At 43.6% G+C, this 17,337-nt stretch overlaps 1 protein-coding gene across 1 annotated transcript in view; it reads left to right on the top strand.

Moving 5' to 3' along the window:
• LOC123765213 (protein RCC2 homolog) overlaps positions 1-16,828 on the top strand; it is a 79,311-nt gene extending 62,483 nt beyond the window's left edge. The window contains exons 5-7 of the mRNA XM_045753683.2: positions 181-432; positions 12,887-13,243; positions 16,416-16,828. Of these exons, the coding sequence (XP_045609639.1) occupies positions 181-432; positions 12,887-13,243; positions 16,416-16,586 (780 nt within the window). The 3' untranslated portion in view covers positions 16,587-16,828. The remainder of the gene's footprint in view (positions 1-180; positions 433-12,886; positions 13,244-16,415) is intronic.
• Positions 16,829-17,337: the final 509 nt, after the last annotated feature.

Genomic DNA, 17,337 nt, shown 5'->3' with positions numbered 1-17,337 from the left:
GGGGAGGAGGAAAGGGAGGGGACGAGGAGGAGAAGGTGGGGAGGGGAGAGGAGAGGGGGAGGGCGTGAGGAGGAGAGGGGGGAGGATGTGGGGATGTAGGTTAATAGATGAGTTTGTAGTAGTTCACTGGAGTGTGGCGAGGATCGTCCATCGTTGTAATTATTTATTCTATATTTGCAGGTTGCCTGTGGTGCTGAATTCAGCATGATTATTGACAAGAAAGGTTACCTTTATTCCTTTGGCTTACCAGAATATGGTCAGCTGGGCCACAACACTGATGGCAAGTTCTTCATTACCAGCAACAAATTGTCATATCAGCACGAGCGAGTACCGAGACGAGTCCCTATATTTGTGGAACGGAGCAAGGATGGCCATCCTACCCCAGTCACAGATGTGCAGATAGTAGATATCGCCTGTGGAAGCAACCACACAGTAAGTTCCCCCATTGTAAATGTTCCCCATTCCATTATAATGAAATACTGTAGGTTACATCTGCAAGCTGTGAATAGATTTTTGTCAACATCATCAATGTTATCCCCTTAATGGGATCAAAGATAACAAGAACAATATGCAAGAAAATGCAGAATAGAACCAGTGAAGAGCAGGGTGCGATAGGCACCCCTGAGGATATTTATACAGAGGAACCTCGTGTGACGAGCAGCCCCATCTATGAGTATTTCGGGTAACGAGTGAGCCACTTGCAGAAAATTTCTCGATTGACGAGTTTCCGCTCGTTAATCGAGAAAATCACGTGGCGCTTCCTAGCGTTCCCGTTAGTTCTCGCAAATTCTCAGACACCCCCAATGCCAGTGTTGATGTTATCGTTCAGGACAAGCATCCCTCTGCATTTATTTATGCTTTTCTTTGTTTTTTGGGGGGTTTTGTGACTACAAATTGTAACCCACAATGTCGCCAAAGAAAATGCTTGCTAAAGATAGTGTTGTCAAGAGGAAGAAAGACACAATTACTGTAGATTTGAAGAAGGAAATCACCTGACTCGGAGGTGGATTCTCGTTCCACACCGTAACCCCTCTCCTCCTCCCCACCTCCCCATCGTCTCCCTCAAGCCAGCAACGACTCTTCATAAGGTTAAGTACAATTGAAAACAGTAAAAAAAGTAATACAGTAATTACATTATAAACATTACATTAGCATTACATTAGCTGTGCCCGCCACGCGTTGCTGTGGTTCGGCAAAGCATGTGCATTGCTGAGCCACAGCAGCCTTTCCCTTTCTCCCAGTCCTCCCCACCATTCCCCCTCCCCTGTCCCTTTCTTCTCCCCACCATCTCCCACTCCCCTGTCCCCCCCCTACCATTCCCCGTCCCCTCGTCCTCCCCACCATTCCCCCCTCCCCTGTCCCCTTTTCCTCCCCACCATTCCCCCCTCCCCTGTCCCCTTGTCCTCCCCACCATTCTGTATTCTCTTGTCCTCTCGTCCCTACCATCCCCAACTCCCCCGTCCCCTTGTCCATCAGAAAATTAGGAACATCAAATGATCTGATGTTCCCATCATTGAAATATAAGAAAAAGTTAAAAAAAAAAACAAAATGAAAAACAATTAAAAAATAAAACAAAAATCTATACTCACGAAATGAACGGTATGGTAAACATCACAGCTCAATTCCAACGCAATGTCACAAACTAAATAAATCAAAATAAAAATAAAGCAAAATCTATGAAAATTCCATTTATCAATGCAATCAGAAACATTGAAATGGAATCGTAACATATTTAGTATAGCGTGTATTGCTCTTACATGCAACAGATGGCGCTGTTCAGGTTTGTCAACCCCAGAATTGTTCTACGTCGTTAATTTTGGTATCACTGCGATTGTAATAAAATACCATACACAGACATATGAATATAAAGTACAAAACATGGGCGCGCCCCACCTGCAAGACCGTGGGAAGTTGCCCAAGGGTTACCCGCTACTGCACCCAACTGCACACCTGCTACACCCCTACTGAAAAGTTTATACTCTTTTTCATGATTTTGACCGTAATTTTCGATGTATGTGTTTCATTTTGGTATCAATGTGTTCTCAATTAAATTTTCTAGAGGAACATATGTATAACATGTCACCAAAGCTAACGTGATGCCGGCACCAAATAAAAAACTAAGTTGTTTGTTAGCCATGCACTCCAAACAGCATGAACGTGTTGCTACTTGTTTCAGGTTTATAAAGTTCAAATTTGTTCGACATCGTTCTTTTTTGTATCACTGTGATCGCAATAAAATTTCCTACACAGACATAGGCATTTAAATTAGACAACATGGGGGACGCATAACCCGCAACGACCCCTAAAGTCACCAAAGCCTTACCTGCTGGAGCACACTCATTGCCACACCTGCTACACCCAATACACCAGATAAACACATGCAATTTGCTAACAGAAGTTTTTGTGCAACATTGTTCATTGTGGTATCAAATTATTCACAATAAAATGCCCTAAATAAAAAGACAAATATAAGCAATAACAACTGTAATATATATAAGCAATACCAATAGCAAAGTATAAAGACTAAAGTCGGCAAAGATACCCATGAGCACGCAAAATCAGTAAAATGTATATACTCGTTTCAGTTTTCTCATATTTCTCGTGCTACATCTTTCGTTTCGGTATCATTGTGTTTGCAATAGAATTCTCTATAGCGGTATATGCATATAAAGTCTAAAAGCCTGGAGTAACTTCCCACAGCAAAGCCTGAAGTCGGCCAAGTTACCCGTGAACAAGCGCCAATTGGCACACCTGCAGACTAAGGTATATACTCGTTCAGTTTGATAACATAAATTTTCGTGCTATGTCATTCATTTTGTTATCAAATTGTTTGCAATAAAAAGGCGTGCATGTTAAAACTAGTCCCATAATAATAGACCAATAAATAGAATTTTAACAAATATTTTAACTTTGGACACTTTTTGATGCTCATCACCGCAAAATTATTTATATCTTTCCATTGTTCAGACATCAATTTTCATGTTACGTCTTTTATTTTGAAATCAAATTGTGAGCAATCTAAAGGCGCTCATTTTGAAACCACTCCCAGATTGATCAGTTAAAATTAAAATTTTTAACAAATATTTTAATGGAAGATGCGACGATTGTCATCCGTTCACAATACAGAGAGAAACGGATGACTACGCTCGCGACATCGGTGTGTGAAAGTGTTAAATTCGTTAATCGAGGTTCCTCTGTATTTATATTTATATATTCATTTATATACAACAATAAGACAATAATAAGGTGCAACAGAACAAGCAACTGCTTGAAGTTCTATCTTTGAAAATGTGCTTAGAAGATGACAAATTTTACTGTATGATTACAAATCGATCACAACCTCTGCATAACCCTGGCTGGCCGACATGGGTTTAGAGAAGGATGCTTCTGCTTCACAACTGCTTGATCATTATTCCTATATCATGCATGGACAGAGCCAAACTTTTAATATTGTATCATCCTTTGCAGATGACACTATGAGTGGAAACTGCAGAGGATGCAGCAAGCCTCCAAACTTGTGTAAACCAGATTTTTAAAATGGGCCACAGAAAACATGATTTTTGAGGAAGACAAGTTCAAGCTCATGTACTATCGTAAAAATAAATTAAAACAGGAACCACAAAATGCAGTCAAATCACACTATAGAAAGAAAACTGAAAAACTCGATGCCATAAGGCATGGCTCTTGTACCGCTACTTTTTCTTGTTCTCATATCTGATATAGACCAAAAATACAAGTCACAGCTTCGTTCCATCATTTGCAGACGATACAAAAATCAGCAACAAAGGTCAGCCTTCAATCAGGCAACAGAAAAAAAACACCATGATCATCATAGCTTCAACTGATCGATACAACCAGGGATATCTCGCTAATTATCAGCAGGTTGTGCGACATGGTCAGGGATGATTTAAAATAACATGTAAGATTTAAAACTCCCATGGGCACACAGGGGTCGCATCTGCTTCCATATTCCCCCAGTAAACAGATGCCATTTTGGAAAAAATCGTATGCACCCCCTCCTTGGTGTATTCCACACATTTTATTTCATAAATTTCTTTAATGACACCATATTGAATGATAATCCTGCAGAAGTGAAAAACAATTTGATGACATTGGAATAAATATGTATACGTATCGGGTGGGAAAATGATAGGGTGGATAATGAGACCCTTCAAATTCGGGGATTCCACTGCAGTGCTCTTACTATTCAAATCACTTGTGCTGTTCTGCCTTGAGTACTGCTTGGTACTCGCTTTTGCTTAAACTTTCCCTTTTTAGGCAGGAGAAATTTTTGAAATGGGGAATTCATAGAACATATATATGGTATGCAAAGGCACAGTAAATCATCAAAATTATTGGGACCATCTCGAAGCACTTAAAATGTACACTCTTGAAAGGAGACAGGAGAGGTATCACATACTATACACATGGAAGATACTTGAAGGCCATATCCCAAATATTTACAAAATAACAACCCACTGGAGCGAAATATATGGTAGGAAATGCAAATACAATTACACCCCCACAACAGAGCTACAACTATGACAGGCAACAACCCTGCAACAATCGGAATTTATCAGAACGAATTTGATCTGTGAAAAGTCTTCCAGTCAAATTACTTCAATTAGAGTAACCTCATTCATCTTTGCCAACGTAAAGTCCATCTTTGCCAACGTACAAGGACTAAAAACGAGCAAAACCCCAGTACCATTCATAAATGGTCTCCTCAATGAGTCAAATGCAGTATTTGGAGCTTTCACAGAAACCCATGCAGGGGATTTTTAGACAGGAAGATCTGGATACAAGAATATGATCTATTTAGATGTGATAGGGTAAATAGGTCACATGGAGGAGTAGGTATATATATTAGAGAAGACCTTGGATGCTCCGAGTTCCTTAACCCTTTAACTATTTAATTTTTTGTAAATAGTATCTTCATGGTAAATCTTCCAACTTTTCCTAATGGATCAACATTATACCATGAACAGAAATAAAAGTTAAAAATAAAATAGTAAAAATAAATAAATAAAAAAATTTCAGATTAGCTTTAAAAATATTGAAATGTCACCGAATGTTATTTTATTCATTGTGGTCTCAGAATGGCATATAACGTTCAGTTTCCTTGCTGCAAAATATTTTCTGGGGAGAGCCCCGTCGGCTCCCCGGAGCTATCCAGGCTGATATACTAATGTCAGACTTTGGCATCAGTCATGTGTATGGAGTTCTGTGGGCCTACCAGGGACCACATGCCAGAACCTGGCCCCCTCAGAGAGGCATGGGGAGCAATGGCCTATAGAAACCCCTGTGTGGTTGGAAGCTTTCTATGTCTGCCATTGACCGGGTCAGGCACCCAGAAAGGAAAGTGTCCCAAAACAAACCCCTATTTTGGTGAAAATTGCGACAAAAAGCCGAACAAGTGGATAGAACTCCCCAAAAAGAAACGAGCAAACGAGCATGACGTCGCCGCGCTGCTGTCTGTGCAGCTCCCCCCCTCCCTGGGAGGGGTAAGGGGGAGCCCCAGACCCCCGCGCCGACCATCTACCCTTCTGTTCTAAGGCTGATGCTAGAGGCGAAGGTCGTGTGCTCTGGCTCCAGTGATTTTCAGCGCTGTGCTTTGAGTGTGGTTGCTGTCCTCCAGGGGTTGCGCGAGCCAGGAGTTATTCTACAGTACTCTGGCTGCATGCACCTAGGGATATCGTCCCTAGGTGCCCTGTAAGTACGTACTGCCCTTGGAGCTTGGTGCCGCCTTCCACAAGTTCCTTGGGTCCTGCCTCTGCTGGGCCATTTTACTGCTCAGTTTTTCAGCCACCCTTTGGGTGTTTGAGGGTTTTGTCTCCCTTGTTTGCCTTAGGGTAAGAGGTGGTTTGCACTGTAAGGGGCACAGGGTGCTGTGCAGCTTGTTTTCACCATTAATAGCGGCCGGCTCTGTTCCTTTTGGGTATGTTGTCCTCTTGTGGGGTTTTCTTTTTGTTTTTGCCTTGCTTGTTTCCCCTTTGTGCCTGACCTGCATACGTTCTTTTCTGGTGGCGCCTCTTGCTAGGTCCCCGTGAGTGTATGCGTCCCTGAGGTTCAGCTTTAGAGAGTTGCTCGGTAGTTTTGGGCGCCAGTTAGCAGTACCCTGCCTGGGATTTTCTGAGTGTGAGTTCCATCTCGGGACCCTGGGAAACCCCAGGGGGTGCACGGGTCCGATGGATGTGACCCCTGAGTATCCCCTCACTTCGTGCAAGTTCGAGGGATGCTCGGTCCCTATGTCTTAGGGTGACCCCTCACTGTTTTTCCCTCCGTCACATTGTCTGTTGGGTCGGTGACTTTTGAGTCCTGTGAGTTTTGTTGCTTGCTGGTAACTCGGTTTACCCAAACTAATGATCTTTTGCGGGTACAGGCGGCGCAGGCGTTGCATGTGTGCTTTAGGTTGTTGCAACGCGCCAGGTTTGTTGCTCACCCGGATGCCCCGAGGTTGCCCCATTTTGCTTATAGGGACCTGGACTTGGGGGTGATGGTTGCTTCGGCCTTGGTTCAGTCCACGCCCCCTTGTGAACCTCCATGTGCAGGTTCCCTCCCTTTCGGTTGCGCAGGTTACTGAGGACTTGGGCGTCCATGACCTCACGTTTCTTTTCTCTCCTTGAGCTATCTTCGGACTGGCTTGCAGAGGATGTGGGGACACTTGGGGCCATTCCTGGGTCTGGTGCCTTGGGCTCGGCGGCTTGTTCATCGGCTGCCTTGTTGAAGCTCTTTGCGCCGATCCTGCGGGATTTGGTTTCCTTGTCTTACGCTTCCCGGCTCACGTGTCGTCAGGCGGTACTTGCCTCCTCTCTGGAATCAGCCTGGCCCTTGGCTCTTAGCATGTCTTTTTCCTTTAGTCCTCTGCTTTTTGCTGATTCTGCCATGGCGCAGTATTTGCAGGCTGCTTCTGCTAGCTGTCGTCCTATGTCTGACTTGTTGGTTCTCCGGGGCTCCCAGGAGGGGGGGTGGCCCTTCCCGGAGGGGTCGTGCCAGGGCTCAGGGTTCCTCTTGTCGTGGTAGGCCACTGGTGCCAGGTTTGGGTTTGGACCCACCTTCGTCTGGTCGGTGCAGTGTTCACTCTGTGCGAGGTTTGGGGTCTCGTAACGGGCACCAGCCCTTTCGCGGTTTGCCCATTGACGGGGTGATTGGGGGGGGGGGTGGAGGCCTGCGCTGTTTGCTCACGCCTGGTCCCACACTTTATGGGCGTTTCAGGTCGTTTTTTTCGACCTGCGGAAGCGTTGGGTGGCTCCTCTTTCGAGAGGTTCAGGGCTGGCGGGGCAGGCCTCATCTCCTGCGCTCTGTCGAGTCGTCTTGGAGTGGGTGCGCTTGGGCGTGGTCGAGACGACGACGTTCCTCAGATGGATCTCCCGTCTGTTCCCAGTACCGAAACGAGACTGTGCAGATCTGAGGTTCATTCTGGACTTGTCCCGTCCGAACCCCTGGGTTCATTGCCCTTCCTTTCGGATGACTACGCTGTCCCAGGTTCGACTCCCATTGGTGCCGGGCTCTTGGATGGTGTCCCTGGATCTCCGGGACGCTTATTGACACATCCCGGTTCATCCGGGGTTCAGGAACTGGCTTGGTTTTGTTGTGGGGCGTCAGTTACCGCTTTCGTTGTCTCCCGTTAGAGTTGAACCTGGCACCTCGCGTGTTCACGTGCCTTACCCGGGTCGTTGTGACCTGTCTGCGTCTTCTAGGTGTTCGGGTGTTGGCCTATCTTGACGACTGGCTGGTTTGGGCTCCCAGCCGGTCCTCTTGTCTGCTAGCCAGGGATTTGGTCCTTTCCCAGCTTGCCAGGTTCAGGTTCTTGGTGAACTGTAGGAAGTCCCATCTGGTTCCCTCCCAGGTTCGGACCTGGCTGATTCTTGTGTGGGACTCTTGGACTGCTTTCTTGTCTCTTCCTCCGGAGTCTCTCCTGCAGCTGAGGTCCCGCATGCGCTTGTTTCTGGGGGCTCCCGGGTCACATGAGGGTTGCTTGAGGGTCTGTGCAGGAGCCTGAACTTTGCGATGATTGTCTACCCGCCGGGTCAGGTTTGGCTTCGTTGGCTGTTCTGGTTCCTTCGGGGATGTCCGCCTCTCTCGCGATCGCTGGGTTCGGCCCCTGGGGGCTTTGCGTCGGCTGCTGAATCACCGGCTTCCTCTTCAGATTTTTCGGGATTTGGTGCCTTGGCGCCTGCCAGAGTCCTCGCTCGATGTGTTCACGGACGCGTCTCTCAACTGGGGTTTTGTGACCAGTGCTCACCAGACCAGCCAGGGACGGTGGGGTTCCTCCTTCCGTCAGGCCCACAGCACAGTGAGGGAGTTCGGGTCGCCCTTGCTGCTTGCTCGGTGTCCAAACCCGGAGGTTTTCCCGCAGCTCCGCCTCTTCCGGCAGATCAGACCGGAGCGTCACGTGGCTGGTTCGATCTTCTCCTGGAGTCTTCGCGTATGGTGTTTTTTACTCAAGTTCATCATCATCTCTATGGTGATCAGGTGGCTTCCTTGTTGGTGTCCTACCTGCGGGCTTCTTCTCGGCGGTAGTATGAAGTTTCCCTCGGCGGCAGTATGAAGTTTCCTGGCGGTCCTTCCGGTTCTTTTTGACTCTTCGTCGTTGTGCTTCGCTTTCGGTTCGGGTGGTGGTGTCCTTTCTTTCATGGTTGTTCCAGGACCGTCATCTTAAGCCGAATACTGTCGCCTCATATCATGTGATGCTGGCGGAGCCGCTGCAACTTGCTTTTGGCATTGATCTTACTTCTGGGCCGTTTCGCAAGCTGTCTCGGGCATTGTTTCACCACCGGCATGCTCATATGCCGCCCGAGCTAATCTGGTCTTTGGACAGAGTGCTCTCTTTTCTCTCTTCTCCTCGGTTTGTGGTGGTCCCCTGCGGTTCAGGTTTGTTTCTCGAAGGCCTTTTTCCTGTTGGCATTGGCCTTTGGGGGTCGGGTCGGGGAGCTTCATGCCCTCCTCCGGCGCAGGGGTTTCTGCTCTTTCGGTTGTGGCGATTTGTTTGTTCGTCTACAGCCGTCTCCTTTTTTTCTGGTGAAGAATAACACGGCTGCTTTCCGGAGGGGTCTTTGGGTTGTTGGTGCTTGGCTGGTCAGGCCAGGGGTGCAACATGTTTTGTGTCCGGTTTTGGCCCTCTGCCGTTATTTGCGCGCCATGGCTTCTGTGTCCTGGGACGCGCTTTGGGTTGATCCGGTTTCCCCTCCTTCCCTGCTCACGAATGCGGGTCTCCAAGGTCGTCAGCAGAGTTGTTAAGGCTAGCCAGCCTGCGGTCTATCCCCATGATGTTTGTAAGTTGGCTGCTCTTGCTGCCGTTTTTGGCAACCATGTCATGGGCGGACATTCGGGCGTGAGGTTTTTAGTGGTCGAACAGGGTCTTGGATGCGCACTACCTCATGAACGTTCCTGGGCCTAGTCGGGCCTGTGTCGCTTTTTGTCGGCAGTTGCAGCCAGTTGTCTCGACTTTGGGTAGAGGAGTGAGCAGCGACTGCCTCCCGGATAAGTCCCTCTTCTTTTCCTCTGTGGGTAGTCAACTCCGGGGAAACCAGCGTTGAATGTAATGATATGTCATTTTCTGGATGAGACCCGGAGGCTCCCCGGCAACCTTCCCTACCTCAACCGGTCGGCGGTGTTCACGTGTTTTGATGTCCAGCCTCGGAACTGATGAGTGGATCTGGGGCTCCCCCTTCCCTCTCCCGGGGAGGGGGGGAGCTGCGCAGACAGCGGCGTGGCGACGTGTGACATCATGCTCGTTTGCCTGTTTCTTTTTGGGGAGTTACTTTCCACTTGTTCAGCTTTTTGTAGCAATTTTCACCAGAATAGGGGTTTGTTTTGGGACGCTCTCCTTTCTGGGTGCCTGACCCGGTCGATGGCAGACATGAATGCTTCCAACCACATGGCCATTGCTTCCCATGCCTCTCTGAGGGGGCCAGGTTCTGGCTTGTGGTCCCCGGTAGGCCCACAGAACTCCATAGACATGACTGATGTCTGACATTAGTCAGACATTAGCATTTCAGCCTGGAATAGCTCCGGGGAGCCTCCAGGTCTCGCCCAGAAAATGGCGTTTTATTACATTCAATGCCGGTTGGTTTGAGAGTATAGTTTACCGTAAAAGATTTTTTCAAAATGGCCATCGAAATATTTGCAAAATTTAGACCCAAAAAAATAATAACTTCAAAAGTAATGGGTTTATGACTAAACAAAAGCTAGGAAACCTTAGAACTAAGCACTTTGCACATAACATTTGAAAATTGTGAGAATTGGTCAGAAACTGAATTTTTGAAGCAGTTTCGGTTGAATTTTTTTTTTTAAGAGATTATTAGTTTTAATTTATCGACAATGAATATGGTAGTTCTAATTAATGAATTTTCTTGAATGTTTTAATTACCATTGCTTGGCATTCGTACTCAAATATGAGATAGCTGCAGGTCAATGTGTGTTGAAGTGAAGTAAAGAAAAAATATAACCCCCCAAAAAAACAAAAAATATAGGGATGAGTTAGGGATAACAAACATATATATTGCAGTAAATTTATTGACCATATACAAGTGATAAGCAGGCGATGAGTCACAATAACGTGGCTGAAGTATGTTGACCAGACCACACACTAGAAATTGAAGGGACGACGACGTTTCGGTCCGTCCTGGACCATTCTCAAGTCGATTGTGATAAGGCTCTCACCTGGTCCTCATTCATCAGTACAACCTAAAGAGACAAAGAAAATAGTTTGAAAGGTGAAAATAAATTGGCTAAAAAAAAGTCACAACTTCTCCCACCTGTAGCTGAATAAAATGTTGACCAATTACGTTCCAACTTTACACGCCTAGTGCCAGATATGCATTCTCCAAGATGTAGAAGTTACATGAAAATCCTATTAAAAACAAAAGGGAAATGAAAGGAGAAAAAAAAAATGGGTTGTCAGCTTTTCGTACAAAGGGATATAAGAAATACAGTACTGCCATTAGGGCACTGTATTTATATGATAATATGTTATTATGTTCTATTTTAATATATAACTCATTATTATGTGTGAAATGTGGTCCTCCAGGTGGCACCAGCTGCATATTCACTATGTAGACCTTCCTTACTACTACTTGTCTTCTTTGTACGTCGGACAGGTGCTGGCATCTCTTTATCCATGATTGCCAGTATATAGGAGGTTTTATCAGTACTGGTTGTCCTCGGTTTTGCACGCATTTATTTTTAAAAAAATTGTAAAAAAATAATTTCTGAACATATTTGGATGAAAATTTCATGGCGCTGATGGCAAATGACTGGAGATTTGTTTAAAAATTTTCACTATTTTTCATATTTTGGAAAATACTCTAAGTCACTGGGCCCCTTAACTCTACAAATGAGGTGGTAGAAGTACTGGGAGAAAATAAACTTAATTATTATTCTAATATACAAACCACCAGATACAACGGCTGAAGAATTCACAAAACAGATAAACAAAATAGAGAATAACCTTAATAATTTTGCAAACCCAATACCTGGTATATTTTCCTGGGTAACTTCAACCTGTCCAGTCTAAGAGTAGCAAACAATAATATTATACCAGGAAATCTATACGGACATAACCAGCCACCGATCAGAGAACTATTTAGATTCTGTGACAAATTTTCATTCAACCAGCAGATAAGAGGCAACTAGGAACGAAAATATTCTAGATCTGATCTTCACAAACAATGAAGACATAATCAGGGACATTACGATCTCTGGTACCATATACTTGGATAACAAGCTCATTGAAGTGCAAAACATACTAATAATGACCTTTTGATAACATCTTTGAGAAGTTTGTGATACAGACAAGTTCCATTCCTTGTCATGTATGTACTGACCAGAATGGATGGTGGCACCACTACTACTTCTCAAAGATGTTATCAAAAGGTCATTATTAGTATGTTTCATCTGTATCATGTATCCTGTAAGACTTTAATTCAATAACCTCAAGAGTACTCATCACTCTAGTTTGCATATTGTATCCAAAAATCCCAAATCTAGGAACAACTAAAATCAGATTAAGAGTGAGTGAATCAAATATATATATTTCTCAATACATTCATCAAGTGTATTTAAAAGGATAGATATCATAATTCAAGCAATCAAACTGAAGGTTCACTATTAAATTACAAAGTGAGTCATTACCCAAGAATTCGAGAACCCTACAACTGTCTGCCCCTGATCATCACACAACACTTGTAACCACGACTAAGTCACCGTCACATTCACTCACCGAGGACTGAGGCTAAGTTGAATAGAGAGGGCGGGGAGGGTCTGCAGTTGTCAAGTAGCGTCACCCCCCGTCCGGCCGACAGTCTATCTCGGTAGCTGTCCTCTGCTCTGCTCTGCTGGCTGTTCTCCTATTGCTTATCCCTCCCGAATCTACAGCTCCCTCAGTATGTATTGGGAAACCTAGTAGCTAACTCCGCCCACAAGTAGATAGCCTCAGGTACTCTACCAAGCCACACCTAAAACTGGCGGCTTGTTTGAAGGCTATCAGGCTACAATTATCAGATTAGCAGAAGCAAGAAGAAATTTGCATGAGCTGACCTCAGGTCAACTTCAGGTCATTAACACTTAGGGGTTTGACTTTCAGGCCGACAGAATGGCGCCTCTCAAATTCTTGTCTCTGACTCATGTGTATCTATGTATAAATTAAATAAAACTAAACTAAACACCTTTACGGTGTTACAGATGTGATGAATAATCTATGATCTTTTCCAGTATTCTCCATGGGAGTGCCTCCTCCATATGATCTTTTCCAGTATTATTCTCCATGGGAGTGCCTCCCCCATATCACATGTTGAAAACTTGGTGATAATGATGGTAATGTGACAACAAATTTTGAAATTTAATTTATTATTAAATGGTAATTGTAGTAAAATGTTTATTACAGGTTGCAGTTGATGCAAGGAAGAGAGCATTTTCTTGGGGATTTGGAGGATATGGAAGATTGGGTCATGCCGAGCCCAAGGATGAATACATTCCCCGTTTGATCAAATTTTTTGATGGCCATAATCGTGGAGTGGAAAAAATTTATTGTGGCTCAACCTTCACCATTGGCATCAGTGCCCTGGGTATCTTCCTCTGGGGTCAAACTAGACGCACTGGAGAAGCCAACATGTACCCGAAGCCACTACAAGATCTTTGTGGCTGGGATATTAGATCTGTTGGATGTTCTGCTACCTCAGTAGTGGTGGCTGCAGATGACACTGTTATAGCATGGGGGCCCTCTCCAACCTATGGTGAACTGGTAAGTAGTATTAATACAATTACAATGTTAATCTTTATATAGTTCTTGCATTTCAGATGTTTCGGTGTCGAACAACACTAGCATTTTTCAAAAGATGGCTGCAGTCTTGAACGTGCTTAGCAATACTGTAAGGTATGGTAATTATCAGGAGAGAGTGATAAGCCATTACAACTATAGAGCACTTGGAAGAATATAAGGATAAGGATTTAAGATAGGCCGGAGGGAAGGAATGATGTCCAACCACTTGGACGGTCGGGGATTGAACGCCGACCTGCAAGAAGGAAGACTGTTGCTCTACTGTCCAGTCTGAGTGGGAGAAGATTTGTAGAAAGAATCAAATCTTATAAGATAATATAAGCTTTAATTCTTTCTACAATTTCCTTCATTGCCATTCACATAACCTTCCATTTCGTCTGTTTATTTCTCATTTCCCTGTTTGTCTTTAATTTCTTCAGGATATGGTGTCCGCACCTGTGTTTCTTGTCAGTTTGCAAAGAACTTGTATTGCTCCTATTTTCATGTAATAAAATATCTTGAACAATATGTGTAGCACTTGAGTATTTTATGCACACACTTCACTCTTGTCACAGCACTTGCTGATAACTGAAAATGTATTGGAGACATGAGTTAACTTACTGACTTGAAGTTAACCAAAAAGTAAACAAGAAGGGGGGAGGGTGGTGGTGGGCTTCAACCTTGTGGAAAGATATCGGATAAAGATTTATGGAACAATATTAGTTAAAATATAGCATAAAAATAAAAGGTAAAGAAAAATGACAGTTTTGCATCCACAAGCATCGGAGACCAGCCCAGCCCATACCTGTTGTTTTCAATTTTATGTTAACAAAAATAAAAAAGTAGTAAATGGTAATAAAAATATTATGGGACAGTCGAGTCTTTCAAATCCAAAATGCCGATTTCCATAATTCTTAAAAAAAAATTATTTAAAAAACTTGTAAAGTTATTGAAAATGTTAAATCAATTTACTGTATGTATAAAAAATAAAATAAGCCTAATAAATACGGTGCCTAACAGCTGGGTGGACAGCACTTTGGATTCGTAGTCCTGAGGTTCCGGGTTTGATCCCTGGTGGAGGCGGAGACAAATTGACAAAATGTTTCTTTCACCCTGATGCTCATGTTACCTAGCAGTAAATAGGTACCTGGGAGTTAGACGGCTGCTATGGCCTGCTTCCTGGGGGTGGAGGCCTGGTCGAGGACCGGGCCGCGGGGACACCAAGCCCCGAAATCATCTCAAGATAACCTCAAGATAAGCCTTGCATTTAAAAAGAAAATGTTTGAATAAAAAATGCTGTTGCTTGCGTGGGCAAGATTTTGCTGTACCCACTAGTGAGATTAAGCACAGTACGGGAAGGCCGACATTCTGCATTAAGGCAACGGTTAACTTTTGAAACGTCTGTCGTCATGCAGGTACAAGGAAAAGACTGGAAGATATTCATTCTATCATGAATAACCTTGAGAAGGCTTATTCAACTACACTTAACATGATTCTCTGCATCTAGGACTTTTAATTGCAGATTCTCGAGCATAAATTCCTAGAATGTAGGAAGTATTTTGCCTGAAATTCAAATCGAAAGGAAAAGTAAACTTGTAAAAGCAGGAACTTGACCTGACACCAGATCAAGTGACCAGTTGTGTACACATGGAGCAAGGGAAGGCTTGGGAGAAAAGGCAAATAATTTTTTAGAGCCAAAAGGAAGCAGTTTCAATAGGTAAAACAGAGGGAATATATGGTACACGAATTGACAAAGCCAACCCTAGACATACCAGTCACAGCTACTAGTACACCCTGCAACAGTTACAACTACGGCGGGCAACAGTACCGCAACCATCAGTACATGGCAGAACAAGTCCAATATGCCCACACATAGTGGACCTCCCTGAAAAAGAAAACAAGTAAAAATATGTCTAGTAGAGTAACCTCGGTAACCTGGCCAACATACACGGACCAAAAAAAAAAAAATCGTAAATGGCCTCTTCATAGGGGCAAATGCAGTATTTGCAGCTTTCACAGAAACCCATGCAAAGGAGTAATTATTAGACAGTGTGATCTGGATATTGGAATATAATTTATATAGATGCGATAAGGTGAATAGGTCACATGGAGGAATAAGTTTGTGTATTGAGAGGAGCCTGTATGCTTAAAAACTCCTAAACTCTACAAATGAGGTGGTATCAAAAATAGAGAAAAATAAACCTAGATATTGTTCTGTATCAAATGCCAGATGCAACAGTTGAATTCATAACAGATATATAAGCAAAATAGAGAATAGCCTAGACAATCTGACAAACCCAATGCCAAATATTATTGAAGACTTCAACCTGCCAAGATGGCAAATAGCAAACAATGTTAAACCGGAAAATAACCAACAGCAAGTCTGAGACATTCAAATTTAATATGTGAATTGACAGGGAAAATTCAACATAGAACTTGTAAACATTTAATGTGAAACTGGTTCCAAATCTGCATGCAGAAATAACACCAAATGAGACCAGAAGGCATGGCAGTATAGGCAAAATAGCCCCAAGAGATGCAGTAGGCATGCTGAGAGAGAACTCGATTAACATCAAAGGCCCATCCACATCGAACAGCCTGCTTGATCAGAACAGCAACCAGGAGGCCTAGTCAGATACCAGCCCGCGGAGACATTTATCCTCGTAATCATCAACAGGAAGTCATCCATGAAACCAGAGGCCAAAACGGGTTCCCTCCACAGGAGCAAAGAGTGGAGGATACTATATTACTAACCGAGAAAATTGCCCTCAAAGAAAGAAGAGACAAAACGGACAACATAAAGGCAAAATTAAACAAAACAGGAAACGAGACATCCAGCAGAGAGGTCGCTTCACCACTAGTTCCACCACTGGGAGGATAACCATGAGCTAGTGGCTCATGAGGTGGACCACCTTCAGTCATGTCCCAAACCGAAGCAAACTGAAATTCCGTTGGGGAAGGGAGGGTCCAGGGAGCCACCTTGCATCCACCAGAAAGAAGCATTTCATTACACTCGATGCAAGATTTTTATCAAATTCAAATGTTCTGGATTTTTTAATCTCTTGAAACTAAAGTACAGAGGGTACCATAAATTGATTGCCTCCTCACTTCACCACCATTGTCATAGGATGTAATAAGTTTTCTTTCTCTCTTCTAGGGTCTTGGAGAGAATATAAAATCGAGCACACAACCAAAAGAGGTGAAAGCACTGGAGGGAGCTCATGTTATGCAAGTTTCGTGTGGAATGGGACATGCAGTGATGATAGTCCGGGATGAATCGGAGAAAGACAAAGAGATTTTGGAAAAACTGAAGGAAATCACACTGTAAAAGATTTGCAATTGTCAAACAAGATTGCAAAAATTGTTTACAAGCATAATTTTTTATGAAAAATATCTTCATAGGAAGGTATGGGATTTGTCTCCTTATTTTCTTTTTTATATTTCCTCTCCTTTTTTGGGACATTTCATAATACATTCTTTGACTTTCCTGTATTATTTTTGTATCTTGAAACTTTAGAAATTTGTATATTTCAATTGTATAAACATTTCATATAAACACCTGGAAGTCAGGACAGTTGTGGGTAAATTTCCTAGTATCAGTTGAAAGTTTCTCACTGGCTCCGATGCGGAGAAACACCACCACCACCACTACTGGTGGTGCTGTTTCACAAGACACTGGACGACTTAAATCTCCCATTTTACAAGACAATGGATGACTTAAATCTTGTTTTACATTATAGTGGATGACTAAAATATCTTGTTTCATAAGACAGTACACGAATTAAATTTTACATGAAGTATAAAGGGCACCAAGTGTTTTTAAGGAGTTGCACGAATTACAACTATCATCCGTCTGACAAGGGCGTATTTTGGTGTCGGTACAGCAACCTTATAACTTACCATAAGAATGCTCACTAATATTAGGAAATCACAGCATGAAGGCAATATTACAGAATTTAAGTTTTTTTTGGCCCTTGGAATACACAAGTACCTTCCCAGAGGTTTTAGTTACTTTAAAGATCCTATAATTATATTGTCTTCATCAGTAAACGCAGGAAAAAAAGCTATAATGGCCCTGG

The sequence above is a fragment of the Procambarus clarkii genome, chromosome 33, assembly GCF_040958095.1.
Source record: "Procambarus clarkii isolate CNS0578487 chromosome 33, FALCON_Pclarkii_2.0, whole genome shotgun sequence".
Classification (NCBI taxonomy): domain Eukaryota; kingdom Metazoa; phylum Arthropoda; class Malacostraca; order Decapoda; family Cambaridae; genus Procambarus; species Procambarus clarkii.
Note: the sequence above shows the minus strand (reverse complement) of the source record. Positions and strands in the feature narration are given on the sequence as shown.